General features: G+C 44.7%; 3 protein-coding genes across 7 annotated transcripts; 1 reads left to right on the top strand and 2 right to left on the bottom strand.

Moving 5' to 3' along the window:
* Positions 1-132: 132 nt before the first annotated feature.
* LOC112874421 (methyl-CpG-binding domain-containing protein 11-like) lies at positions 133-5,361 on the bottom strand. Of its 2 annotated transcripts, none has more exons than XM_025937733.1 (3): positions 5,148-5,361; positions 1,416-1,557; positions 133-1,284 (listed from the first exon to the last, which is right to left on the bottom strand). In XM_025937733.1, exons 1-3 carry the CDS (start codon positions 5,256-5,258, stop codon positions 551-553), a joined length of 987 nt encoding a protein of 328 aa, XP_025793518.1. In that variant the 5' UTR covers positions 5,259-5,361; the 3' UTR covers positions 133-550. The 2 variants fall into 2 exon arrangements, with proteins under 2 accessions (XP_025793518.1, XP_025793519.1); XM_025937734.1 differs by lacking the exon at positions 5,148-5,361 and adding an exon at positions 3,395-5,087.
* A 1,305-nt stretch (positions 5,362-6,666) lies between these two features.
* On the top strand, positions 6,667-11,649 carry LOC112877830 (7-methylguanosine phosphate-specific 5'-nucleotidase). Of its 3 annotated transcripts, XR_003225565.1 has the most exons (10): positions 6,671-6,967; positions 7,057-7,117; positions 7,211-7,343; positions 8,010-8,133; positions 9,356-9,412; positions 9,492-9,588; positions 9,908-10,115; positions 10,701-10,748; positions 10,911-10,971; positions 11,137-11,649. XR_003225565.1 is itself a non-coding variant. In XM_025942201.1 (9 exons), the coding sequence occupies exons 1-8, from the start codon at positions 6,701-6,703 to the stop codon at positions 10,934-10,936; spliced, it is 915 nt and encodes a 304-aa protein (XP_025797986.1). In that variant the 5' UTR covers positions 6,667-6,700; the 3' UTR covers positions 10,937-10,971; positions 11,137-11,649. The 3 variants fall into 3 exon arrangements, 2 of the variants coding, with proteins under 2 accessions (XP_025797986.1, XP_025797985.1); XM_025942201.1 differs by lacking the exon at positions 10,701-10,748 and having other exon boundaries at positions 6,667-6,967; positions 9,908-10,057; XM_025942200.1 differs by lacking the exon at positions 10,701-10,748 and having other exon boundaries at positions 6,679-6,967.
* A 1,054-nt stretch (positions 11,650-12,703) lies between these two features.
* LOC112875476 lies at positions 12,704-16,719 on the bottom strand. Of its 2 annotated transcripts, XM_025939341.1 has the most exons (5): positions 16,067-16,719; positions 15,342-15,386; positions 15,043-15,195; positions 14,272-14,952; positions 12,704-14,119 (listed from the first exon to the last, which is right to left on the bottom strand). In XM_025939341.1, exons 1-5 carry the CDS (start codon positions 16,433-16,435, stop codon positions 13,028-13,030), a joined length of 2,340 nt encoding a protein of 779 aa, XP_025795126.1. In that variant the 5' UTR covers positions 16,436-16,719; the 3' UTR covers positions 12,704-13,027. The 2 variants fall into 2 exon arrangements, with proteins under 2 accessions (XP_025795126.1, XP_025795127.1); XM_025939342.1 differs by lacking the exon at positions 15,342-15,386 and having other exon boundaries at positions 16,067-16,717.
* Between the last annotated feature and the right edge of the window lie 8,774 nt (positions 16,720-25,493).

Genomic DNA, 25,493 nt, shown 5'->3' with positions numbered 1-25,493 from the left:
CTGAACTGCAATTGCGTATCCCTCTACTTACTGCAAACATCTGATCTGATCATACGAAACGAAAGCTCGTTCCGAACAGCAGGCTCTGCACACTTTTGAGCAGTCCATAGTCTCAATACGGGCAGCAACAAATAGGATAATTCGGCGCCCGAAGGTGGTCAGGCAAATGACCTGCCGCGCCTACGGCTTTATTTATGGATCATAATAAGTTCATAAACACAAGGCATAACAGCACATATAACGTCACGTTACAACACGGGCGGAGGCCTACACGTCCTCCGGCCCTCTCCAGGGATCAATGTTCGTGCACGCTAACGAGTTACACAGGTAGTACAGAGCTTACGGTGGCTGCGGGAGACCGAGGCGGCATAGGCCAGCCTACTGCCCCCAGCAGCGGCACCGCCGCCATCAGAAGGGAAGGAAAACTACATACTGGGCAGCCTAGTGCTGCGCAGCGGTGTCAGGTTAAGTACGATTACAAATCTCAAAGCAAATGCGAGATAATGTCCTAAACACACGGCGACGCATCCCATCTCAGACCGAGCAACCTTTATGTGCACCTCACAGCGGAGGCGCCTGGTTGGATCTGCCCCTTGCTGTCGCAGTTCGCTGCCGAGGGTTCTTGGGGGGCGACATTCGCCTGGCCCGAATTCTCAGCCTCCTTTGCTGCCTCTGCTGGAGGAGCATCTGCCTTTGTTTCAGCCACAGGTGGTGCCACGGGTTCTATCACGCCACCATCCTCTTTCTTCTCTCCCTCTGAAGATGCTGCCAGAGGCACCGCGGATTCAGCTGCTGGAGGCACCGCAGGTTCAGCTGCCAGGGTGTTCTCGGTTTTCGCCTCTTTCTTCTCTTCCTCTACTACAGGTGCCGGTGGAGCTACTTTAGATTCAGCTGGTTTTGCATCTGATTTGTTCTCTGATTCTGGGGTAGCGACATTGTTAGCCTGCTCTTGGCCTTTGGCGCCTTGTTCAGTCTTCTCTGGGGCATCTGCACCAGAGGCCTCCTCTTTCTTCTCTTCACCTCCTTCAGTCTTATCTGCAACATCTGCACTGGGGACCTCCTCTTTATTCTCTTCTACAGTGTTTTCAGCATCCTTCATCTCCACATCAGTGCCTTCCAAAGTGCCACGGTCTACAGTTTCATTGGCATCCTCTGCATCTTCTTTTTTCTCCTTTTTGCCCCTCTTAGAGCTTGATCTTCCGCGTTTAGGGGTCTTCTCACCTTCTGGGCTCTCGGTTGGCTTGACCTTCTCACTTAAGCGTGCTGACCGTCTGGGAGTATCACCTGCTTACAAGCTTTTTAGAGGGAGCAGCAACAGCTTGAATATTGGGGTCCTACTAGTACCAAAGTTATGAAAAAGACAAAAACATAACTAAGTGGAAATTATTAACAAATGATGAGATCTAGATGCCTACTGGTTCCCCAATCAAACTCCGAAGATGCAGGGCCTCCAGGATGAGCTTTCAGGTACTGGGTCAGCTGTCTCTTGCTCTTGATCTCCTCACCAGTTGGGGAAACAAAAATAACCTCAAACTTTCCGCCTCTAATTGGGGCAAGCTGAAATGTCACAGGCAGAAGTTAGCACTACAAATATCCAAAGAAACTACTCACAAACATGGAGTGAATCTGAACTCTAATTTTAGCTGCTTTCCAGGTAGTGTTCCAGATCTAATATGTGAGGCAATTCCACCAGTATTGATTCGTTACATGATACGAACATTGTACAAAGAGCTAGCCAAAAAACAAGTATATTAAACTGAGAAACAATGCCCAACAACACAGCTAAAAAAATGATTGAACCCAGCAAAGTCCCACATAAATTCAGAATAGATCAACTCTCAAAAAGAGGAAAGAATAGATTTGATCTTCAGTTCTTCACATGAGTTTTCCCAATAATTTGCTGTCACACATCAAGTTCTCCTAATACTTGGATGACAGAAATTGCAACGTTAATGAATTCCATTTGAGATCCATTTTCTTTAGTGAGGGGACATAATGCAACTATTAATATGAATATAAAGGATATAATAAAAAGCTGGGTTCCACAAACTACAGGAAGTATCAGATATGAAAAGGGCAATACAAAAAAAAATGCATAAAGCGATGCAAGGCTAATTTTCAACTGGAACTGCAAATTCAAAATTCTCATTTGTAGGAATCACTTGTCTGAAAGGGGAAGAAATTATATCTAGAACACCCAGCCATGCTCTTAACAGTTTTTCAATCTTTCTTTTAAAAAAGAAAAAGAAAATGAAACAACTGTGTGTAATACTACCCTTGTTCAAAAAGATATGATAAATATTCTCATCCAGTTTCTATCTATATTAGTGAGCTCTTAGCTTCAACAATTTTGTCTACAGGAGAGGGCTCCTGGTCATAATTGGGACAGAATTAACAATTACACTTGAAACATTGTTAGTCAATCTATAAATAGAGAACAACAAGATCAACACATCACACGATGACCTTTTTAAACAACCTTTAAAAAAAGATTAAGCCCATATGATACTTGTCCCACAATGTAAATCATCCCAAATGTGAAAGAGAATCATCATCGATGCCAGGGCACTGTATTGATCCATTGAAAAAAATAATGTTTAGTATTCTAATAATTCAGATCAGCGAGCTAATATGTTCCTTGGCAATCTGAATTCTCCATATGCCAGGACCAACCATTTAGGCCATTACTATCTATCTAATAAATATTGAAAGGATCGTATTTAACTTCATGGTAGATAATTTGACAATTATGTGTTGTGATATTCCTGGGAGTTAATCTTCTGTACTCTTAGTTGGATAAAATCAGCAAGACAGAAACCAAATGAAGGACCCAGATTGCAGAGATATGGAAGATAAAAAACAAGTAGATGTTAAATGAAATAAAGAACATGTTCAGTGGCCCCAGGCTAACAAGCACACACCAAACCTCCACACAGATTAGCTAAAACAATCCAAGCAAGAAGAAAAAGTTACACAACAGAACCAAATGAGCCAAAATCAAGATAAAAGAAGCCTAAATTAGTCAGGATGCTGCTATGGACCAGATGAATTCGTAAGGGACACAGATGCAGGTGTCGGTGTTCGACTCGGGAATGGTTCTTCAATTCAGCAAACTCCAGAAAGTAGGATCATCTTAGTTTTTTCCTTGCCAACGAAAGAGATCCTCTCACGCATTATTTTTAAAATAAGGGATTCATATAATAATAATAATGATACTTTATGTACATCAAAATATGTATGCATGTAACATTTTTTAAGAGTAGATCTCTACCTCTTCTTTAATATGTTGTGCATAAAGATCCACAAGGAGCATATTGTTTCCAGTAATGAAAAGCTAAAAAGAAAACGAACTAAGGATAAGATGGACTGCATTTTGCTGGCCCATCCAGCTCACCTCCTCCTTTGTGTGGACGTGTGGTTGTCCGAAATCCCTCCAGGACTCCATGAACTAAAGCACTTAACCACCACCAGTCCTTCTTTCCTCACCATGTTCTTCAACAACACGCTACAGCTCTGTCACCCCATAAATCCCTCCTGGCGCCCACCCTTTCACCAGTGAGTAACAAAATGGATAGCCTGCCTCCACCTTGTCTCTCTGATAATCTCAGTATCATCAAGGAGAGCTATGCTGCCATGGCATGCTCCTCTTCCCGCTTCACCCTTAAGCTATTGTGTCTCAGCTGGGGCACCGCAGGCTACACACACTAGCCAAACTGCCGCGCGACATGTCTGATGCAAGTCAACGCAGCAAAAAAGTTTTGGACATGAACATCATGGCATCTTGTATAGCATCTAACTACAACAAATGGACTCCAAAACATTAATGCAGACCAGTCCAACCCAATCATTAATTAAAACTCAGCAATCCAAAAACCAAATCACGATAGAAAAAACGACAATGGAAGCAATCAGTCATATATGTAAACCTCACAAGCTCAGTAAATCCACAATCTCACCAAATCTAGAATGCTACAAGTTATTACCAGGTAGCTAGAATAACTGGTAGCTGTTTACCACTTTCCAGAAAGTCAATATGGAGGTGGGGCCTTTATTTCCAGGACTCGTGTTTGTACCCTTTTCCCCTTCTCATGATGAAATAAGTGCCACGCACATTCTCTGGGGAAAAGGGCAAACCGACAAACTTTGTTTTGGTGCTTCTTTACGAAAGACATTGATTTAAAAGCTTGAATTTCCTGCCTCGAGCTCAGTTATACTTCATACCAAATCATGAATGTTTAGCAACCGAGCAGGGAGTTAAAAAGGAAAGGATTGGGCGCAGATTTCCACAAATTGTCACATGATACAGACATTACTGAATTTGAAACACCCAATCAAACCACCCATGGAGCAAGAGGGAGACTGGCTGTGTCCGGCAACTTGTTTAGGATGGCACGTAGTTAAAATTCCATGAAGCAAGGACCTCAAATGGACTTCCAGGACAGACTCAACCCAAGATAAAATGGTTTTCACCATGAGAATGAACCATGCTAGGCACCACCTGTACTCATCTGTACGAACCCAATAAGAGCTGATGGATGCTCTCGTGACCTTTAAAATAACCTATACAGATAGCCTACCACGTTCAGGACTTGATCGACCAGAAACAGACCAACGACATCAAGGTCACAACAAGACCTTGCAGCTGAAAATTGGTTAAAAAGGATCCAATGGAGGCCCTAATACATCTAAAAACTGGGTGCCCTAATGAAAAAAAATCGAGTGGAGTAGGCAGACCAAAGCTGCAACAGGGCGAGCTAATAAAGCTGTAGTCTACAATACTTGCACATGTGTCAGGCGCGAATGTAGCGACCTAATCGTAAGTCACCGCGAACGAGCTCAAAATTGAGCTCCTTTTAACCGAGCCCGCATCCTAGACTCCATAAAGCAACAGACGCCCCACGAACGGCACGAATCAAGCTTCAATCGAGCTCGGAAACCCTAAGAACCCGACGACCCGACCCCAACCGCTCGTACAGGGAAACCGCGGCGAAATTCGAAGAGACCGAGCCCGACACCACCGGATCCGCGCGTTTACACGCCCCCGCAGCCCACGAGAGCGCGACCTCGGAGCCCGAAGCAAGCGGCGAGCAGAGAGGACGCAGAGGAAATTGGAAGGGGGCCAAGCCGAGCGGCCAGCAAGGGCGAACCTTCTTCGTCCAGCCGGAGGGCGCGGGGAGCTCGGTTACGCCGGCCTCCTTCTTCTCCGGCGTCTGCTCCGCCGCTGCCGCCGCAGCCACGTGCTCCTCGCCGGTAGCCATGCCGCTCGCCGGGTTTCGAGTTTCCTCTTCCCGCTCTCGCTGTCGGAATTCACAAAGGCGCTCGTGCTGCTGCTGCTGCTGAATTGGGGAATGGATTGGAACGGACGGACGGGTGGGGACGGCAGAAATAACGGCCCTCCCGGGGGCCTGCGCCTCCAAGTGTCTCGGCCACGCAGACGGCGTGAGCGAAACGGAGATCGCACATGGACCCGGTGCACGGACCCGTGAGACGCTGTCGGCAGACGCGTGCGGCCGCCGCGAGGTCCACAGACTGTGGACCGGGCGCAGGAGCTCCCCTCGGGGGCAAACGGCGGGACCGAGAAGGTGGCAGAAAACCGCATTGCATTCCGCGAGCCTGGACGGTTCTAGTCCGCTGTTGTGGGATATGGGCGGTGCGCACGAAGCGAAGTACGGCACTCTGGCCGGCGGGGCCCGGACTGTTGACACGTGGGCTCCGTCTAAGCGGGTCCCTCGTATCAGTCAGGGTGGGTCGTCCCGCCGGAGTCGCCCCGCCGGCGAGTTGAGGGCCAGGCTCGCCAGCGACGGGAACGTGGCGAGTTCCGAGTGACTGGGGCTCGGATAGCGCACGCAGAGGTAGGTGCGATTCCTATCGAGGGCTGGGCACGTGCTGGGCGGGAGGGTTACGTGGGATCTGGGAGGAACACGTGCCCCGGGGAAGCGACGAAATGGAAGAGTTTCTCGTCCTCGCTGCGACGCTGCCCAATGGTCAGTGGAGATTGGATGATTGCCCTATGATGATCATCCGTCGCAGGAATGCAGTTTCTTTTTGAGGTATACTATGTCTGCCTTTGAAGTTAATTTTGAATTTTCAAAAGAGAAGTCAATTTTGCAGTACACCAAAGAACTCATTATAGTGGAAGAAAGGGCCCTATTAGGCCGTAAGTATGACAAGCAGTCAGAGTGTCACACAGTTATATTTTTCAAAACCGTATATCAAAATCAAAATCCGACTGCACCACTGTATTTCTTAAGATAAATTTTTTAAAATAAGATCAAAATTTGGATATATTTTTGGAATATTTTTTTGAAAGCGGAATAATTTTTTATTGTTGGAATAATTATTCCAGCAATATAAAAATATTCCGCTTATGTGTAATAGTTTCTGGTATTTCCGTGAAAAAGAAGTATAAGAGATTATCAAATGCTTGGGTGTGTATACATTCAACCTCTGACAAGTAAAAAGAAAAATAAACTATATCTTGATCCAGCCACACACTTTGTCTGTGTCCCGGTGCAAGTAGTGTCCATCTTTATAGAATACAAACCTCATTACGAAATTAACTTGGGCTGTAATTACCCGCAAAAAAAACTTGGGCTGTAATCCAAACCCAAACAACGAAATGGGTAAATGACAGATCCAGTCAGGGGCCCTAGATGTTACTTACACCCTCACCAACCGAGCTCTGGCCCACCATTTGGAAATGCGGCCCATGATGAGCCCACCCCTGCTCTCGCCGTTCCCGTGCCCTCTCCTCCGCTTCCTCTGCCTCTACCACGCCCCTCGCCGCCGGAACCCTACCGCCGCGCGGATCCCTCCTCATACTTTCCGCCGCCGTCCCCTGCTCCTCCTCCCGGCCGCCATGTCCTCCTCCGCCTCCACCACTGCCCCCGACTCCGTCGTCGCGGACCCCAGTGCGCTTGCTCGCAAGGTAGCCGCCATCCGCGCCGCCGGACTCGCCAAGCTCCAGGTAGGCACCCATTTCATGCTTGATACCTTTTGGTGGCTCCTTCTGGTGTGTACCATCCTCGACACGGGGAGTCCTAACTGGTTGCGTAGGTCATCGCCGACTTCGACGGAACGCTCACGCGGTACTGGTACGAAGGCGCCCGCGGGCAGAGTACGTTTTTGCTTCAATTGCATAAGTTTCCGGGAGTAATTAAGGTTTTAAATGAGTTGAGAGGTTTATCTGTGTCTATTTTTGTGGTGGTAGGTAGCCATGGACTGCTGAGGCAAGGGAACGAGGAGTACGACGCCAAGAGGGTGGCGCTGTACGAGCACTACCACCCCATCGAGATCTGCCCTGACATTCCACTCCCGGAGAAGGCCAAGCTCATGGAGGAATGGTACTACACAACTTGTATTACAGAGTGTCTTTGGCAGGTGCCTGTTGCAATGGAGTTCACAATGCTGCACAAGAACCCATTGCGATAAGTTGAAATGAACATCTTTCTGGGGTTGTCTGGCATGTAGGTTGTGGGTGCAGTGAGTGAAGTGTGCTCTGACAGTGTTTATCTTATATATTCTTCTTGTCAATAATAAAATATCACTGCATTGCATGGGTTATATGGGTCCAATTCGTGTGGTTTGTATGGCTGAAACAAATTTTAAATGCATAGTTCCTAGCGCTGGATACAGTATCATGGATTTAGGATTGTTTAATGCATGTCAAATGGTGAATCTCAACTGGTCATTCTTTAATGCCGAACTTTGTTGCTACCCGACTCCTAAGCCTATTGTTTATACTGTCATTTCTGACATTTGGGATTCTGTTTATCACAACTACTGAAAATTTTGAATTATTAGCTTTTTTTTTGTCTACATTGGTACCTGAAAACATTTTAACAGTAGAATTGAAAAGTTTTCTTCAAACTAGCAGTTCTTGTGTGTGCTTGTAGTTTGTAACATCAATTGTCTATCATGTGGTTTAACTTTTGAATGCAATATGAATCATGAACTTTATTAGATGTTTAATGGCCGTAGCTGACACTTGAAGTTGCTATGTGCTACAGGTGGGAGAAGACTCATGGTCTCCTTATTGAAGGTGGTCTTACATATGAAGATATTAAAAAGTCTGTGTCTGATGCTGCAATTGCTTTCAGAGATGGTGTGGTGGAGCTCTTTGAGTACTTGGAGGTTCTATTTTTGTTATCAAGCCTTGCTTATTGTTAGTGTGGCTATATTTTGATAAACTCCTATACAACATGCCTAGATACCCTTTTTTGTGTTCTGTGTTGATTAAGATCAGTAATGAATTTACATATGTCGCTACAATGAAAGAGCTGTTTAGCTGCTTAAAAAAAGTTTGAACATTCTCAATCTTCTTTGTTTCCCCTTTCTTATTTGCTTTTGATGCCGCTCTAAACATTTCTGATTTCTGAGCTGTCCCTTTTCTTCTGTCTTGATTTTGGTTTCCATTTATGTCCCCCTTACCAGTTTGTCGAATTGAAAGCTGCAAATTTGTGGTGCTCCCATTTGCATGGTATCTTTTTTTATAGTTTAGGGCGTTTGTTTTTGCAGAGTTTGTTAGCACATCTATCAGCAAGCATATTAGTATTCAGTGACGTTTGCTATGTTGTTATCATGTTTAAGTGAGTTTTGCTTAGCATATGAAAAGTAGGCTAGTTGAGTCTCAACCCTCAATGTTTCAACGTGTTTCAGGCATTTAAATAATCCAGTGAGCAGTCTATAATATTTAGAGTATATGCATGGGAGACTAAAATTATCTCCTGTTCCTTCTCCATCGTTTCCTTGTGTTTTTGTCTTAAATTTATGTTATCAGATGATTCCCCTACTCTGAGATATGCTTCATGGTAAACACGTTGTGTGCATGTCTGCTTCTGAAGTTGGACAAATAATACTTGTCTAGTGAACAAACATTTCCTAGAATTCTGCTATGCATATTTTTCACCCTTCACGTCCTATTTGTAGTTAACAATGCGATATTATGGCTAGATCAAAACGGGCTTACTTATGATGATAACTTTTTCAGAATGCAGAAGAATTGCAAACGATCCTCTAGCTGACTTGGTTAAAGGGCTCAAGTAGCACCTCCCCCAGATCCTGAGTTCGACTCCCTGTGGGAGCGGATTTCAGCCTGGGGTTAAAAAAATCCCCTCACCTGCCATCACACCAAAGCACGAAAGGAAGGTCCCGGCCCGCACTCACACGGGTAACGGTGCCCCCGTGTAAGGGTGGGGCAGGGGTTCGGGGGGTTTCTCAGTCTGCGTGAGAGACCTTCTCTTATACAATGCTCGGGGGCGGCTTGCCCCTCGCAGATCGAGTTTTTTTTTTAGAATGCAGAAGAATTAATTGATATTTAGGTGAATGTCTAATAGACTCTCAATTGTAATTTCAGGAGAGAGATATTCCAGTGCTGGTATTTTCTGCCGGACTTGCAGATATAATTGAAGAGGTAAGTTATGAAAAAAGAATGATTCCACATATAGTGAGGTGAATTTAATTGCTGACTGACACATCCCACTGTTTCAAAGGTCTTCAGGCAGAAATTACATAGATCATTCAAGAATATTAAGGTTGTCTCCAACAGGATGGTTTTTAACGAAGAAGGTCGGCTTGTAGCATTTAAAGGTGAACTTTCTAATCATCATGAACTCCAGTTGTAGTGATGTTTGTTCACCATTTATTGTATGTATCAATGCAGGATATTTCCTTTTCTTGTTCCTTTCAGTTGCCTTAGACTCGAGGAAATTCTTGGTCTTGCAACTTGAATGTCACATGGACATTTTTTTAAAAGATTTTTAAGATTTGCTTGTAAATGGTAATATATCTGTAGGTCCCTGTTTCCTTGACTATCTTTTCCAACTAAGCCTATTTCTTGTTTACATCGTTGGGTGAAATGAACGCTGTTGTGTATCTTCTCATTGAGACTAACAAAAGCCTAATGCAGGTAAAACAATTCACGTCCTAAACAAAAATGAGCATGCCTTGGACATGGCAGCTCCAGTCCATGACAATCTGGGGGATCCAAATGGATCTATTGATGACTATTCATTGGTGAAGAAAAGGACCAATGTGCTGCTACTTGGTGATCACATAGGTGACTTGGGGATGTCTGATGGTTTAAACTATGAAAACAGGATTGCTGTTGGATTCCTGTTAGTAACTTCTCCACTGCCTTGCTTCATTCAAAGTAGTAGTGATGTCGCCATTTTGAGAATGCCATTTATAATTCTGCTCAAGTCAATTAAGCTGATTATTGTTTTCTTGATGTACAACGTAATTACTTAAAATTGTGGGCACAATTCTTAATAATAGTGAAGTGCCATTAATTATTGCAATTAGAAATTACAAAACAGGGCAATGATTATGTTGTTTCTCTTTTAATTACCTAATTTATGTCTATTAAGAAAAGGTTCTGCACATGACAAGTCCTTCCTTTCTCGATTCTTGGTACTATCTTTGTAGCTTGTATTGGCCACTGAGTTATGAATAAACATGCTCTTTTGAACTCTGCATTGCTAACTTTATCCAGGTTTGGGTAAAGACAGGCTTGATAGAAAAAAATAGAGTTTCTTTGGTTCAGAATATGATAGTGAAATCACAGGAAGTTCAGGTTTCTGTTCTACTGTTTGTCCTTTAACCAATGTCAAGCTATCCTATTTTTGAATCACCTGCGTCATCTGTTTGACTATGAAGATGTGATGAACCCCAATAATCTGTAAATTCTCGTCACACTGCAGCTGAAAATCATTCTAAAACCTCAATTGATGTCATCGTACCGCTCGAAGGTCAGGAGGAATATAATGATTTTTTTGTTTGAATGCTTGATTGTAGTTTTATTAATGGAAACAATATGATTATTTCCATGTTGTTCCCTCTCAGCATCTACCACACCAAACTTTTATTTCCGCATAGATTTGTGCATAGGGTGACACTGAACTATTTTACAGGAATGCAAACATCGAGAAATCCCTGAAGGATTACTCCAAAGCATTTGACATTGTGTATCTGGTGAGGCATTGCTTAGCACATTGCAATTGCCCTTATTTCAAAAGTGATTGTGACTTTGCACCTTATTCACTGTTTTGTTTTTTCACATGGACTTTGCACCTTATTCACTGTTTTGTTTTTTCACATGGTCTGCTTCTGACAATTCAATATTTCAACTCACCGCAGAATGATGCTCCAATGAGGGGAGTTGTTGAGCTCGTTTCCGAATTATGTCCTTGATCCAAACTTTTACTGCACCGTCAGAAAAAGGATTTTGCCCCCCTGAATTGAGCAGCCCCTGCAGTCTGCTCTCCCAAAAATCTGGGGATTTCACTATCATGTTAACCATCCATGCTGGCTTCATAAGAAGCTGTTGTACAGGCTCATCGCAGGGCCAGATAGCCCTTGGAACAATGATCAATCTTCAGTTGTAAGCTAATCCCAATTCATGTGATGGATCGTGGGCTTCATGGAATTTTAGCATTATTGTTACAAGCCTTTTTCCTGTCATTTTTCAATCTCCTATGATAGCTCATTGATTCTTGTTAAAGAAAAGGTAATATTATGGGTGAATTGTGAAGCCCTGCAGAGGTTAGCTGGCCAGAAAAATAGCTGCAGGTGGAGGTAAGGTAGACTCCATCATCTCCCTGAACCTAATTTACGCTGATGAGAATCCAATTAAGGCTGATCTTGTTCTGATTGCTGCGAGATCTATTTGTGGCTTCAACGTCACGCTCTACATTCCCATGCCTCTTTACCTTTTTTTCTGATCAAAATTGCAAGAATCATGAGATCACATAAAGTGAATGAATGTATCATATCGTGCAAACGACATGTACACCACAAGCTTTTTGGTCACAAGATATCATGTACCAACCGGTTCTTATATGACTCCTTTTATGGACTTTGCTTTATGATCTGGTAGTGACCAAGGACCATCAGACCTAATGAATCTGATGGTCCTTCATACTCATGTTAAATGACAGAATGGTAGTGGTCGCCAAGGAAAAATGATGGCCAGCTCAACTCCGTGAGCAAGATTACAATAGGATCATTTGGACAAACTGGCGGTAGTCAAAGATTATATTCCTAATCCAACGCATTCATGATGGGCATTCGTTGCACGTCCATGCGCGCCTTGATGGTTATATCCTAGATGAACAAATAATATTCTGACCAAGTATGAAGTATGAACGGCTGTGAACGACATGTATGCTGCCTGCCAAAGTATGGAACATTTTTATATTACCATTTCTCTTTTTTCTCGTAACAATATGAACTGGCAATGTGGTTTCGTTCTTTCGCCACAAAAAAGACACCTATGCATTTTAAATTTTTAATAACATTAAGATCAACGGTTAGGATTCGGCATCTGAAAGCTACTGACGGCACAAAAACCATAGGGATGCATCTGCATCACAAACCTAGCCCGTAATCTCACATGTAAACCCCTCCCCACCCACGGACACCCACGAAAGAAATGGATATCGCGTCCTTCTCATCAGCACTTCAGCAGCTCGTGAGTCGGGTTCTCTGAAAAATGCGCTTGCCGTTATCACGGACCGGATCTGACAATAGAACAGCATTTATGAGCTAATGCTTTTACAGAATTTGAAAAAATGCGTAATCAAGAAACTACATTCAACATCATGAGTCATAATTTTGGTCACACCAGATCCAGTTTGATGGCATATGCTGGTTCCAACTAGCAGATTCAGAATTCCAGTTTGATGCTTGCTGGAAGATATTAGCATATTACACTGTAGTTCATTATAATATAGGGACGTTCGTCATTGATTAGTAGTCATACAAGGTTCCAAAAGATTACAGCCCAGCGGATGAAGGAAGATAGGAGCATACACCTCTATACAAAATTCAGGTGGATGGCTCCTATGCCGCTATGCGTGGGAGGACGACCTATATCAGTCAGTTCATATTAGATAAATTAGTACAAACAGAAAATATACTAAGTCTTGATCTAGTTTCCGCATCATGCCGCGGCCCAAGGAAAAAGAAGCTCTTGATTTTGAACAACAGGGCAAACTGTTGTCATGTCTCAGCCACCCATGGCGACAAGCTATACAACGGAGACGATAGGTGTTAGTGCAACTTCCATCGTTGGTGGTGGCTGTGGCTCAGGCCATGAGAACTCAAAAGGGGTATTGGCAGTAAGAAGCTGAGGGGCTGCTGCGATCTCTTTTGGGGAAGATTGGGTGTAGTGGAACTCAATCTGGAGGCGGTGATGCAACGGGGTTGATGCCATCAGTCCTTTCTTGATGTCCACCTGTAGTTCCCGGATCGGTATGGCTGCCAAGAAACTCTTGATGTATTCTTTGCACGATTCTTTGCCCTTGGACACAAGGATGCTCTCTTCAATATCATTCCCGCTGTCCTGGTCAGTTGAAGAGCTCTCAGGACCTGAAGAATCCTTCAGTGGTCCACTTGAGTCGGGGCTAGAAGGTTTCTTTTCAGCATGTACCTTGTGAATCGTGGTACTGTTGTCAAACTTCAAAATGTATGCCTGGCTGCACCCTTCATGGAGCCTTTCTCCAAGGGTATCGATAATGTAATATGCATCACGCTCAACTTTGAGGAGAAAAAAGTGGTCATTCCAACTCACAATGTATAGGTTAGGGTTGTCACTAGATGAGAACTCTGCCGCCTGGGTAATCTCATCCCAAATGCTGTCAAATGACATGGCGCCATTAAGAAAGTCAAAACCGCTCACGTCGTCATCACCTTCAGGCTGGAAGAATCCAATAAAAGATCTGCTTGGGGAGACTGTCAGTGGGCGAATCTTGGCATGAAGGACAGTTTCAAGATCAAAGTGCTTGTCAGGAAACCGCTCTCTATATGTCTCGTTCTCACAAAGGTTTCTCCACTCTAGTGATCCTTCACGGATAAGGCTGTCAAACTGTGACTGAATAGGCATGATATTCTGATTTGCTTGCAACCAGTCTGCAATAACAGCCACAAGTGCTGTACATGCGCTCTCCCCAGCTGCTCGCTCACTTCTCTGGTCTATTGATGCAAAGAACACCTGGGACGAAAGCTTCACATGGCCATCACGGCTAACTATCTCCTTGAACTCCCAATTCCCCACAACAAAATTATCATCACCAAATTCTGACACCATAGCATTTGCTGATCCATCCTCAGCTTTTGACCCCTGCAATTCAAAGAGGCGTTGCTTAAAGTAAATACCATGAACACTCAAGAACAGCTCTATAATCTAACAATTAATCTGGAGTGAATTAGTGAAAGGTGCTGATAAGTGGTAACTTGTTTTACAATGCTAAAATGCTAAAAGGGAAGAATTACCTCTGAAACAGATTCATCAGAAGATGTTAGCAGGCGTCGGTCATAGTCAATATCATCACCTCCCTCTTCCCCATATGCCTTCTTCAACAGTGGTTCACCTTTAGCCTTCAGTGATCTTAAACTTAATTTCCTCTTCCTCCAAGGAAGTATACTCCGTTTAGCAGCTGGCAACACAGTCTCCTCAGCAGTCGAAGGCAACATTTTCTCTACTTGATAACCGACATCAGATTTTGGGTGACTATAATATATCCAGTCCTCATGCTCTCCATCAATCTTTGCATGGGCATAAACTAGGCCACCAGCATAGTTGACAGACTGCAGTGAGCCATAACTGAAAGACTTCCTGATAGTTGAATCCCCAATTTCATCTTCCTGTACTCTCTCATCCAGATCATCATCGAGAGACTCAGTATCACATGGATATTCAGCACCATCACTGTTAACACAGAACTTATCTTCGCCTCCTTCATCATCTTGGCAAGTCTTCTTGGACCTTCGTGTCGCCACAAGATCTGTGAGAATTTTTACCTTCCTCAGCCCTGCTTTGATAACTGAAACCTCATCTTTTCCTCCAGAAAGAGAATCACCAGATGATGGGGACAATGGCAAGGTTGCAGCAGGTCGTTGTGATGCATCGGATGTTTCTTGGACAGCTCTTAATTCCACCATACTCAGAGTGAGCTGCACAAAAGCATGATTCGAAGGTCACAAACTATAGTAATTCAAAGGAGAATTGTTAAGCAGAACATCTTGTTCACGTTGCAAACTCACATGAAGGGATGAGGCTGATTCAGGTTCACCACCAGGTACAGACAATGGGAGAATTATCTCGATCACCTCCTCAGCTGCTGATGCATAGTCTGCTAGGTTGAGAGAAGCAGTTCCCAAAATTGATGGTTTATTCTTCGGCCTTATGTTGATGTCCTGTGCCAAGGGGGAAAAAGAAAACTAAGATCAGACTCGCCTGCAAAAGTCACTAAACATGAAATAAACTCAAAAGGGAAAAAAACAAAAATTGTCAAGGGATGATACGTCCAAAGCTAGCATATAAAACTTAATGTTCTGATTACCTTGACAAGGAAACTATCCTGTCCATATATGTCACTATCCCAATACTAGCCTTCACAAGGTGCAATGTTACTGTCAGGAAGATAAATTTGGATACACAGAAGGTTCCTACATGGATCGACTGGCATACAGAAACTTCTCGTCCATTTATTCTCTTGAAATGAAATGTATGCTATTTCGCATTGTCCATGACGGAAGTAAAATTTTATTACACGCGAGAAAATCCAAAGGAAACATTAATCGCTCCGCAGAAGAGATGATTCTACAGCGGATTGAAAAAGATAATGGGACTACACAAAAATCACAGTAACTGTTAAAGGGCAAAGAGGAACAAAAATCGATAAGTAGAACAGAAATAGGTAAGCACAATAACCCTCATCGGAGTTCCCTAGAAGAAAGGGCCTGTTTGTGGGAATGGGGGATAGGACACAGATCATTATGATCTAGCGCCAATTCAAGCTAAACACCCAAAACCTACCCGAGCAATTCTCCATTTCCGAACAGACCGTAAGAGGGGGAACAAACAAACGGAACAACCAGATTTCGAACACAAAAATTCCCTTATATGAATAAAGTCAAACAAGCGGCCAATGATGCAACCAGACCCACATCGGAACCATATGATGAATTATAGTGGTTTGCCGCGTTCTTCTGAGGAGTACAAGCAAACACGAGCCGATGCAATAGAAGTATAGAACCCAAACTCTGACAAGGAGAAGGCGCTCACGCTGAAGACGCAGAAGGCGAGCTCCCAGGGCTGGAACGCGGCGCCCTCCCGCTGCGACGCGGCCGCGAGCGTGACGACGCTCTCGAACTCCTCCTCCCACGCCGCCTCCGCCTCCCCCCGCGTGCGATTGCGCCTGACCGCGGCGCGCCGCAGCGAGCCCAGCGCCGACGCCCTGGGCCCCTTCCACCTCACCTCCGCCGCGACGGCCCTCGGCGGCGCGGCGCCCGCCGCCTCCCGCTCCGGCGAGGCCGGCTCCGCAGCGGGCGCGGGCGGCAGCAGCGGCAGCCCCTCCGCCCGCCGCACCACCAGGCGCACGCGGAACTTGCGCGCCGGCGGCGGCCGAGGCCACCGCATCATCCTGGCCACCATCAGCAGGCGGAAATCGACGACCACTAATAAGGCAACCAGCACACTTGAAAACGCTGTTCAGGAGCCGAATCTGCGGGGGAAGCCTCGGCCCGGGAGGAGCGAGGAGAGACGGCGGCGAGGTCGGACCCAGACGGCGAGGTGGGGTTTGATTTGAGGCGCTCAAGGGAGAGGACACGGGCTTGGGGTTGGGGCGCGGATACACGGGAGGAGAGAGAAGTGGAACTCCGGAATAAATAGGGAGGTGAACGTTAGGTTGGGGGAGGGAGTGTTCAGTGTTCTTCTTCGTGGACGTCCCTTCTTCGTCGTCTCCGTTTGTGTTTTCCTCCCCGTTTTTTTATTCCACTGCACCTTGTCGTAATGTCGTTAGATTTCGCGGTGGGGCCCGCTGCAGGCTTTCTGCGCTGTCATTTCATTTCTTCTCACGGTTTTTAAATCAGTTTTATTCCTCAAACGCTTTTCAGACAAAAACTTTTCAGCTGTCTTGATAAAAGATTTTTCCTCAGTCTATGCTCAGCAAGTCCGAGCTACGAAGACCAACTTTTTTTTAATTGTAACCGGCAGGAGAGCTGCCCGCTGTATTAGTACGAAGAGAGAAAGCTAAAAGATTTCAGTACTGTACAAAGTACAAAGTAAGAAAAAGACGTGCAGTGTATTTAAAATATAAGTGTGGATTCACGCTCTACCGATAAGTCGTGCCAGATGCATTGCTCCGGCTATAGTCCATAAGGATATCCCATCTTTGATTTTTAGACCACCATAGGAGAGAGCGATTCTGTACGATTGAAAATGCGAGCGCTGCGCTCCAGCCAAACTTCCAAGCATACAAGGATAATTAAGAACTTTAAACCTTTGCGCGGAACTCCTTATGTCTCAGCCAATGCTGGCCACCACTCATGAATTGAGGGCTGTTTGTTTCCAGTTTATTGGGTGCGGCGACGGTTCCGCCAGCCAAGTAGAAACATCAGCCCAAATACGCCCGGTAAACCTACACTCGGAGAAGAGGTGTATTCCAGTCTCAGGAACCCTGCGGCAAAGAACACAAGCTGGATTATGCGTCCACTCTCTTGCATGTAGTTTGTCCGCAGTCAAGATTCTATCTTGAACGGCTAGCCAACTGAAGAATTTGCCTTTTGGAGGTGCTCAAGCTGACCAGATGATTTCATTGAGGTTTGTGCTGATCGCCCCTATGAATTGCGCATGGTTAGCTGAGCTTGTCGAAAATTGGCCGGACTCGTTAAAATTCCATGAGATTTCATCTGAACGTGCAGCCTCAAATTCATCTGTTGAACATTCTTCCACAGTTGCACGAATTTCGCAAATAGCCACGCGGAGAAAGACGGGTACAGGAAGTCCAAATCCTTGATCCATGTGTTGCCGGTTAATGCATCCTGTAGTGTTCTATTCTTTTTCTTTGAGATTGTGTAGTCGGATGGTGCCAGGTCCTTTGGACGGAGGCCTTGAATCCATGCGTTGTTCCAGAAAGATATTTTCTCTCTATTTCTAATTGTGATGGTTGTTGCTGCCGCAAAAAGATGGTGGTCTCTTTCATTACAAGGAAGCTCGTCGCCGACTCAAGGCTTGTCCTCCGGATTCCAAGCTCGCCATAGACACCTGTGGCAAAGTGCTCTCGTGAATTTACCTATTTGTAAAATACCCACACCTCCATTTTTCTTTGATCTCACAGCCCGTGTCCAGTTCACCTTGCATTTGGCCCCTTTAATTCTTTCGGTCCCAGCCCAAAGAAATTGTTTGCGCTTTGCGTCGATATCTTGCGAGGTTGCCTTTGGTGCTCGCAGTGCTATTAGGAAGCAAACAACCGGTGATGTGAGGAATGCTTTGACCAATGTGAGCCGTCCAGCGTAGTTTAGGTTCCGGCCATTCCAACTATTGAACTTTGCCATCATTTTATCGACGGGCGGTTGAAAATTCACCCTTCGCAGGTAAACAATGGTCAGGGGGAGGCCCAAGTACTTGATTGGGAATTGTGCCCTCTTTGCCGGCAAATCCATAAGAACAGGCGTGATGTTGAAGCCATTGCAACGAATATGCACCACTGTTGATTTCTAAAAGTTTGTCTTCAGTCTTGTTGCCTCTCCAAACATCGTCAGCAGCTCTGCAAGGGCGGACACTTCTTCTTTAATTGGTGCTAGGAAAAGTGCAATATCATCAGTATAAAGGAAAATTTGGATACCCGTTGTTCGTTCTCTGATTTTACTGAAAATTCCTCTTTCTGTTTCCAAGTTGAGGAGCTTTTGCAGCGGGTCAATAGCAATGACAAATAACAGTGGTGAGAGAGGATCGCCTTGACACAGATCGCGGCCATGACGGATTGACCGTATTGGAACTCCGTTTAACAGTGCTCGTGAGCAAGAAGTTGAGAGGAGGCGGGCGATCATCTCCCTCCAACGGTCAGAAAAACCCAACTTCTGCATTAGAGTTAGTAGGTAGTCCCATCTCACAGAATCAAAAGCCTTGGTGATATCCAATTTGAAGAAAAGGGTTGGGGTTCGATTTCTATGGCTTGCCATGTTCCTAACTAACAAAAAATTGTTATGGATACTTCTCTTCTTGATAAACGCACTTTGATTTGTTGATTCATGGATACTTCTCTTCTTGATAAACGAGCTTTGATTTGTTGAGACAATCCTGTTCATGTACGGGGCAAGACGGAGAGCAAATACCTTTGTGATTATCTTGACAAAGGAGTGAATTAAACTGATCGGTCGAAACTCCGTTCTCGCAGCAACACCCTCTTTCTTTGGTAGCAGGACAATGTTGGCTGAATTGATGATTTGTAAGCTGGAGCATCTGAGGGAGTAGAAAGAGTTTGCAGCAGCAATTAAGTCATCTTTTATGATATCCCAGCATGACTTGATAAAGATCTCCATGAATCCATCCGGCCCTAGTGCTTTGTCCGATGGCATTTGGTTTTTCATATTTTTTAGCTCGTCTTTCGTAAAAGGCACGTCTAATCCCCTTAGATCATGTTGTGTAATGTCGAGGGAATCCTAGTTGAGGTCGGTGGTATGTTGCAGCGGACGTCCCATGATTTCATCATATTAGGATTACTGACACCTTTTCCTCATGTGTGACCATCCAGCCTCTCCTATTTTTTAGCCTTTTTATATGATTTTTCCTTCTTCTGGTGTTTATCCTCCTATGGAAAAAACTAGTGTTTGCATCTCCCAATTTGAGATTAGTTATTCTAGATGCTTACTTTTTTTCGAGCTCTTTCAACTGCCCCCAAGCTTAGAACGCGGGTCTTCAGTTTCTTTCTCAAATGTAATTCTCTTTCGGACAATTGCCGGCATTCTTGCGCTAAGTCTAGTCTTAGAATGATCTCAAATGCCATGTGCAGCTACATCTTTGCATCTGAAATAATAGAGTTACTCCACTTTCTTAGGACCTTAGCTGTTTCTCCCGGTTTGTGATAAAGCTTGTGGAAGGGCTCATGGTGTCCCGAGCTGCTGTCCCATGCAGCAGCCACGACTTCGCGGAAGCCCGGCAACTTGGCCCAGAAGTTTTCAAACTTGAAAGAACACGGCCGACGCGGTCCAATTTGGTTAGATAGGAGAATTGGGCAATGATCTGACAGGAAGGTGGACAGAGCGTGGAGCACATGCGTGTTGAAGATTGCATCCCACTCGGCATTGCAGAAGATACGATCCAACTTTGCTAAGGTGGGATTTCTCCTCTCGTTGCTCCAAGTGAATTTCTGGTTTTGTAATCTGATTTCCCTGAGATCACACTCCTCAAGGGCGTCACGAAATTGTCCCATTAGCATGCGATTTAGGTTGCGATTGTTCTTGTCGCTCGCCTTGTAGATCATGTTAAAGTCACCTAGGATAAGCCACTGTATCCCCCATTGGTTTGGTATTGGTAACCTCCTTGATGAAATCTTGTTTTCTTGTGTACCTTGATGGCCATAAACAGTAGTGAGGCGGAAGGAATTTGAATTTTCTCGCGAGATGACTATTGCGGTGATGTGGAACTCCTAAATGACTATGTCCCTCGGATCTACACAATTGTCATTCCACAGCAATAAAATTTTTCCTCGTGTCCCTCTTAGTCCACCAGCAGGTTTGTACACAAAGTTAAGATGATACCCTCCCAGGTACGATGCTGTGAACTGATCGATGGTGTTCAAGAAATAAAACTACGAAGACCAAATCGTTTTACTCTCAGAGCATATTGTATTTTGTTTGTTTCTCCATAATATTTTGTGGCATGATAGATGATATTGAGTAACTTTTTCATAGTCTCATATACTATTGCCGTGCATTTGGACAGCAAGAAATTTCCAAACCCTACATAAAACGCTTTGAGTTTTTCGATATCACACCTAAATTTCACTTCTTTATAATCAGACATACGCGGGTTTTATATAGTTGTCCCATGGCCTCACGCTTGATTGGCTTTATCTCTAATAAGAGCATCTTCAACATATTACTCATCCCTCCCTTGATATCAAAAAATTAATATTTTGATGATTGGAGGTGCTCTAACATATTACCAATTCGATCCTCATTACCTAAAAATTTTTAATCATCAAAACATACCTCCCTCTCACCTAAATGAAAGCAACTATTACCAAAAATACAAAAGTAGTTATCGGTAATGAAGAGTGTGTGTATTTTGGGTATGAGGTACGAGTAATCTGTTGAAGATACTCTAAACTTGCCAATATTTCTCCGAGTTTAACAATATTACCTGAAGACCAATCTTATTTTGTTGAATTCAGGGACCCTTGCCGTACTATGCGGTTCTCCTACTTGACGGCCAGTTTTGACACAATTATTTGTTGATACTTCGTCATAGTATTAGGAACAAGTCGAGCATCACTTGGAGGGCAAATAACAACTAAATCAAAATAGTTAAAATGATATGGAGAATAATAACATATAAAGGTATAAGACAGCAAAGAAGTGTGGTTTAACGTGGGTATTTGACTACCTGAAAACATAAAAGCGAAACTTATTATGGTTCTTTCTAGAAAAAAAAGGGTATTTTGTCACTTGTGGTGGCAGCGCATCGAGAGGTACGTTCGGAGCGCGTGGCGTGATGTACCGTGGGGCTGTGGCCGTGCCGATGCAAAGTGGCGAGGCAGTCGAGCGTCGAAAAAAGAAGCGCATTTGTTTCGGAAAAAAAAAAAGAAGCGCGTCGCGTGCCCCGCGGCCGTGTGCTTCGCGTTGTCTTCGCCGCATCGTTTGACGGGAGAACAGCCGCACCGGGACGGACGGTCGTGCTCCTCCTCGTTTCGCTACCGAGCTTGCTCGGTGTCCCTGTGTCCGCCGGCCGCCGGCCTTCGTGTTCCGTGGCCGCGGGATTCCGTGGGCCCCGGGGGCTCGCAGCTCGCCGGAGACGTGGGGGCACGCGGCAGGGCCGCCGTTGACAATTCCCACGCCGCAACTGGGCCCAGCTACGACAGTTTTTAACGGCTACATAATTTCTTTTTTTGGTTTTGTTTGAGGGATTGTTTTGCACCTAAGCCCCTAGGATTAAAACACAATTGTGAACTAAACCTCGAGTTTTGTTTTAATCCACGAGTTAATCCAGCAGAGGGAATATACTTGTTACATAAGATAAGAATATGGTTGGTGCATCTATCAGCAGCAGGTCGCAAGCCACAAGCACACTCCATCCGATCCCTCTCCAGCTGGGGCGAGGACGCCAGCTTGTGCTGTCTATTATTGTTCCTTTGGAACAGATGCCTTTGGATTTGTAAAAGGCGCGATTCCGTCCAAGCACAACCACAGGCGTTACGTTGTTCCACCTCCACCTGTCTCGGCAGCGGCAACAACAAGATGCCTCGAATCTCCTAATTACAAGGTGCTAACCTCTAGTTGCTGATAATTCACCAATGTTATATGCTTGTTAGATAGATTAATAGTAATCAGAGACTAATTTATAGTATACTAGCCCAAGGACAGGCAGGACAATGCTAGCATTTGCCACATGGCTGAGAAGGACAAAACACTAGTACGAAAAGCATTTGTACAGGCATCTTAATTTTTTTTTGCTGACCCTCGCTATTGCCAACCGCCAGCACAAATACCCCAGCATAAGCAACCGCCAGCGCAAATCGATTTGTACTGAGGGTTGACTTGTGACCGCCAGCATAAATCATTTTTCCTTAAGGTAAAATTAAATAATTATTTCATATGAAGTCAGATGACGATAAATTTTATATCAAATTTATAGAGCTCGACAAGATCTAAAACTTTGTAGTTGATAATATTTTCATTTACTGGATCAAATATTCGTTACCATTTCTAAAATCAAACTTTAAACCTTATATCCAAGTTATAGACAAATCTAAGATAAAAACAAACCTTATATCCAAGTTATAAAGTTTGACGAGACCTAAAACTTTGTAGTTAACTTACAAATTTTTCATTTAAGATCATTTACTATGCCAAATTTTCGTTACCACTTTTGAAGTCTAATTTAAAAATGAAAATTTGAATTTTTGAAACAACCTCCGATGAAGATGAACTTTATACCAAAGTTGTAGTGCTCGACGAAATCTAAAACTTTGTAGTTGAAATTTTCTTAATTTAAGATCATTTAGAGTGTCAAACACACAATATAAGATTTGGAAAAGTGATATCAAAAGATAGCATATCTTAGAAAGACAACAAAGTCTTAGTTCAAACCACGTACATTGCATGTGCTCGAAAAATGCACGACTTGTGTCAAATGATGGGGGTTGGGGGTAGAAGGCTACTAAAATGTGAAAATATTTTAATTTTATTTTTATATTTTAAAGTTTCAAATTATTGGAATTGATTTGTCCTGGCGGGTGCTTAAGACAACCACCAGTACAAATGCATTTGTGCTGGCGGTCGTGCATCTGTCAGCATAAATGTTGATTTCTACTGGCATAAGATTGGTGGCGGATATCAAAACTGCCAGCACAAGTAGGTTTTGACTGTCGGTACAACTTTTTGTAGTAACGAAATGGAAGGTTTATTAGTTGGCCTTGGCCACTTGGACACATGTGTACGCGCGAACATGATTAGCCAGGGTCATCACTATTTCCTAGGTAGCTAGGGTCGCTGCCGGCCGAGACAGACCGACCGATCCAGACAAGGACATGTAAGCCAACAAGATCATTCCAAATGGTCTGCTAAACCGGTTCCTGACGTTTGTCGATCTGCGCTCCTTTTATCTACCGTGCTTCTTGCGTCGAGATATTTGTTCAGTGATCTTTTTTTTTCTTTACCCTCGTAACCATGTTGAACAACCTGATACACATAATCTTAATTATCAGGTAAGCATAGACAACGAATTGAGACCAGCTCACGCGTACGATTGCTTCAAGGAAATAAACGAGATACTGATAGCGTCGTCCTGATCTGGACCATCATCAGTCACCTCCGCACTGCCACCAGTAGTGCTAGTAGCTCCGTGTGAAACGTCGCGGCTTCGGTTCGTGGCGTCTCTCTCTCTCTCTGGCCTGTGTGGGATGCACGCAGCCAACCAGACGGCCGGACCCCAGCAATGGCAACTCCCAGATCAATAGTAGCACGCGCGCGCGTGTCGCTGGGCTTGCCACGGTTAAACACACGCGCTGCCAAATTTTAAAAGCTTGTTGACTGATTGCTGCGGAAACCGAGTAGTCGAGTACTCTACCTAATTTTCCAACACCAAAAGTGAAAGTCGGTGGCTCTCGTGATGACGAATTCATCCGAATCTTAGGTCGGATATTTGGCGAGATATGGCTTTGCGTGGACTTCTCTCTATGCATGATACATGGTCTATATATTTTCGTCACTGGTATGGTATGCATGGACCCCCACTAGCCACTGCCACTGGTGCTGCCGTAGCTAGGCAGCAAGCACGCACAACAAACTCAAAATGTTAAGAGATGTGCGTGACTTCTTTGTGAGTGGGCGTTGAGCAAGGACAACACATACTAGCTAGTGTCCACTAATTAAGCTGTCCTGGCCGGTGGTGACAACAGCGCATTATTCGAGCTAGCTAGACATAGGTTTGGTCCTCGTTACAGCTAGCCTAGCACTATATCAAAGGGCCAAAGCTAGCCCTTCTAGAAGAACATACGCCATTTTCGTGGAGACGCACCAATGCTACACCTAATCGATCTCATGGTCTCCATGTTTACTTCATACAAAGATCATGAACATGACCACTGCTGTTTTGCATGGACGCCGATGACGATCGATATCTTTGCCTCCAAGAGTCCAAGGTCGTATATATATAAAGCCAAGGCAGACGACCTATCGATACGATCGAGGCGTGCCAGAACAGAATTGGATGAGGAGGTGGACCATGCCGCGCGGTGGTCCTCGACGGCGGGGCGGATCCGGAGCAGGGAGGCCTGCACGCACACGAACGGAGATCGGTGACGCGTGCGTGGTCTCGCGCCCACCGAGATCAAACCCACCTCCCCACTGGCCTGTTGGCAATTGGCATGGCAGCAGCGCCCAGTTGCCGCAACGCTAGCTGGTTGCAGGTGGATGACAAGGCACCCGTGAGCCAGAGCTGGCACGGGGCGCCAACGGGAAGGCCCGATGAAACTAAGGCGCGAAAGCGACGGGCGTGCGTGGACAATCTGACAGCAGCAAGTAGGTCAAACGGGCCGATCCTGATAGTAATCTTCAGGGCGTAAGTGCACACCCCCGGCTGGCCCCGGGTTGATGCCTGATGAGATCACTGATCACTTGCTTAGCATTGATTACGGGAGACGAATTACAGGTGCTAGGAGCCCAGGAGCAGCCGTGGTGGGCTGATCCTCACATCGATCTCGCGGCTGTCACCAAGAGCAAACATGCTTATTTCGTTCTCAGGGTCCCAGCCCGGCCGGGAGAGGAAATTTAAGGTTCACGAAGCTTTAAATCAAGTATAATAATAGACTGTAAATAGACTAAATATTGAGGTGAAGAAGAGAGAAGAGGAGAAGCGAGGTGTAAGTTTACAACCGATATAAAAATTAAAAAATTTTGTGAGTAAAATAAGTGGGCCATGTATTAATAGTGAAGAGCTAACTACTATGCGAATGGACTGAGATATAGACCGTAAAGATTCTTATAGCCAG

The sequence above is a fragment of the Panicum hallii genome, chromosome 9 (assembly GCF_002211085.1).
Source record: "Panicum hallii strain FIL2 chromosome 9, PHallii_v3.1, whole genome shotgun sequence".
Taxonomy (NCBI): domain Eukaryota; kingdom Viridiplantae; phylum Streptophyta; class Magnoliopsida; order Poales; family Poaceae; genus Panicum; species Panicum hallii.
This window is presented reverse-complemented; position numbering and strand designations above follow the sequence as displayed.